The sequence below is a fragment of the Buceros rhinoceros genome, unplaced genomic scaffold, assembly GCF_000710305.1.
Source record: "Buceros rhinoceros silvestris isolate BGI_N320 unplaced genomic scaffold, ASM71030v1 scaffold34341, whole genome shotgun sequence".
Classification (NCBI taxonomy): Eukaryota; Metazoa; Chordata; class Aves; order Bucerotiformes; family Bucerotidae; genus Buceros; species Buceros rhinoceros.
This window is the reverse complement of record NW_010393058.1, coordinates 3168-6287: the sequence shown is the minus strand read 5'-3', so window position 1 is coordinate 6287 and position 3120 is coordinate 3168. Positions and strand designations below refer to the sequence as shown.

Below are 3120 nucleotides of genomic sequence, written 5' to 3'. Positions count from 1 at the left end.
TAAGTGTATCAGACTGAGGCAAGCCACAAGGTTTGGAAGAGGAGTGAGGTGTTCGCATGCCAACCTTACTGGGGGCGGGGGGGAAGGCGGGTGGAGAAAGAAAAGAAAAAAGGAAAAAGGCTTATAACCTTCAAATGTTTATAGCCTTTTTAAATTTGAAACTCTCTCAGAAAACAGAGCAGAACCACACTGGCTCCACAATGAAAAAGCGAGACTAGAGATGGAGTACATCTAGATAAAAGGGTTGGGAGGCAGGATAAAATCTACTTTTGTGCTGGTTCGCTCTCTGAATCTCTGAGGAGTGAAACACAGCAGGAAAATCTCTGCTCCTTCCACTCTGGAGATGCCAATGTCCACAAAACCCCACAGTTGGTTTTTAATATATCGATATTTATTTAATGGGCCACAGCTGTCTTTGGAAGTCTAAATTAAATGCACATTGCTGGATCTGAACATAAAGCATTACAGCGTTCCTGTTGACCAAAGCAGAACGCACATAACCGCATTCAAATCCAACCTCAGATCCTAATCCTAAACTAACCTTTTGTTATGGGATGGCCATGGGATGGAAGAGCTAAGGGGTGGAAGAGTGGGGTCAGACCAGATCAGCAGGTATGACTTTCCCTAGCTCAGTTTTGCCTCGATTACTTCAGTCGTGCCCGGAGGGACAAGGTTCCTGCAGCTAGAGGGTAACTCCTGCTGGCAGTAAGAAGGATGTGTGTGCCTGTGGGAGAAGAATCGAGAGGGGGACTGGTCTCCAAGCCTCACCAAAACAGACGATTGCAAACCACTTGCCTGGCCTATTTCTCACACCCAGGTTCCTTGGGGAGAAGGGTACTGATTGTCAGAGACTACAGGGTTTTCTCTTACGAAAACACATGTGGGAAAGTGTTAAACTGTGCAGCGTGGTATTTTGGTTTCCACATCCCCTGATGAAATGTTTCTTGCCTGGGGAAAACAAAACGGAAGAAAAATATCCCCTGGAAGTATCTGCATAATTTACTCCCACACACCTAGTGAGAGATTTACAATTGAACAGCAGTTCCCTCAAACCATCACAACATTGTGCTCTGAATTAAACTTCTGTACTCCTACCTGTAAATTATACTGTTAATTAGTTAATGGCTGTAAAGTGCTTTGGAGAATAAATGAGCACTCATTAAATATCATTGTTCTGTACTCCAGTGTGCAATGTTCCACTCTTCATTAATCTCCAACCTCTTCCTGAACCTCTTGCTAACAATTAAGTTTCATACCCTTGAATAGCAAATTAGTCTATTGTCTGACCTAACTGAGATCAACATCACTGTTCAGAAAGTGTTTCCTGAAACCTTAGCTTCAATTATCTTCCAGGCAATTTCAAGCTGGTCCTCAAATCAAATTCCTGAAAGAAAATCCGTGGTCTACGTCTTGAAAATCTCAATCCTGGATAAACCAAAACCCCAGTATGGGCAGGGGAAAGCTACTACATAGGGTAAGATTTTTCAAACAGGCTCAAATCCCATTGAGAAAAGGAAATGAGGGGCCAGATGTTCAGAGGAGCTTAGTATGCAGGATGCTAAGGACTTTCAAAAACCTAAAGCTCTTCAATGGATGCTGAAACCCACTCCTGGCAGTAAGTCCTGGTGAGAAGCATTTGAAAACTTGCCACCTGGCCAAGTTTAAGATCAATTTTTCCTTCAAATTCCTGGATGCCTCCACCGAGTATAATAACCAAGCTGAAGCTAGCGGGAGGCCTGTCTTGGTTTCTGTTCTTCCTCCTAAGGCTTAGCTGGCTCAGTAGTGTTCCTTACTGCACTGGGGTAAGGGTGTCCACGGCCAAACCTATAAGCAAGCAAAAAAACCCAGAAACTCCCATCCAATGGGCAAGCCTGTTTTCTGCTCATCTTCTGCTTGAAAATCGTCTCTCTGTCTTTCTTAGGCTACCTTTTTTAAACAGCTATCCCTCCTACTCATCCCACCTATCCTCCCACAATAAGTGGTCATTTTTCTATTGCTCTAAACGGACCCGCAGAGCCAGGAGGGTGGTTGTGGAACAGCAACTTTCTAAAACACAAGCCCCATGCCCAGCAACTTCAGAGTGTGCCTTCCTTCTCCTTCAGATGCTTCTTTGAAGGGTTGCTCTTTCCTAAAGCAACATCAGCTTATGGGCCCGTCAAAGAATTTCTAAGCAGCTGCTGAGACCAGGTTTGTCCATCTGAGCCACACCAGGGTCTCACACACCTGTCAAAGATGTCTGTCTTCTTTTCTTCCTCTTGCCCCCTGTTTTCTTGTTAGTTTTGGGGTTTTCAGTCAGTGCCACCTGGGCAAAGTGGTGACTCTTGTCCTCTCTGCCCAGGGGCCAGTTCAAATGCTGCAGTCGCCTCTGAGCCTCTCCCGCCATGCAGCTGTGATAGAAGGCAGGCACCTCATGGCCTTTAAGCTCTTCCCACTGCAGGAGCCCCTCTGCTGGTGTGTCCCGGAGGAAATCGAAGTTCCACTTCTGCTGGGCCCCCTCAATGCTGTTACGCAGCACGTACTGGAAGTCCTGCTGCAGCTGCTCATGGTCTACAGGGCCAAAGAGGTTCCTCCGGACGTGGCTTGTCTTCCCTGGCCTCTGCTCCATTTTTTCTCCCCAGTGCCTTTCTCCAGCCAGCGTATACAGCAGTGACTCCCTGCAAAGGACAGGAGACAAAGACCATCAGCCACCCTCTGCATACTCAGTTTAGGGGGCACTGCATAGTCTTTAAGGGGAGTGTGGCAGCAAACCCTGGTTACTTTTGAACCCGCTACTGGAAATTCTGGCTTACTCTGGTCTCCAGGCCAGAGTGAGAATTCCCACCGATAGGATGTGTCTATGGAAGGATGAGAAAGGGTGAAAAGCCCTCACCTCTTTTGTGCACCCTTATTGCAGTGTACACTGAGTGAGCGTTTACCCTAAGGAGACAGAGATGCACGAGGAAGTGGACAATGTCTCTTGAGGTAGGGTAGCAAAAGACAGAAAGCACAGATGTGGTACTTGGGGATAATTTCCCTTAAACAAGGGAAAGGGCCTGAAAAGGAAGACTTCCAGGACAACAAAGGCTGATGGTAATCAGTAAAGAAGCCATTTAATCTTACAGCGGCGGTTTTATCTCTTTT

The 3120-nt window shown here is 46.4% G+C and overlaps 1 protein-coding gene across 1 annotated transcript; it reads right to left on the bottom strand.

Annotated features, from left to right (window-relative positions):
• Positions 1-2215: 2215 nt before the first annotated feature.
• LOC104501001 (cyclin-dependent kinase inhibitor 1-like) lies at positions 2216-2654 on the bottom strand (the record flags this gene model as incomplete). Its single annotated transcript, XM_010144734.1, has 1 exon — positions 2216-2654. A coding segment is annotated over one exon (439 nt), but the record flags the coding sequence as incomplete, so codon positions are not given.
• Between the last annotated feature and the right edge of the window lie 466 nt (positions 2655-3120).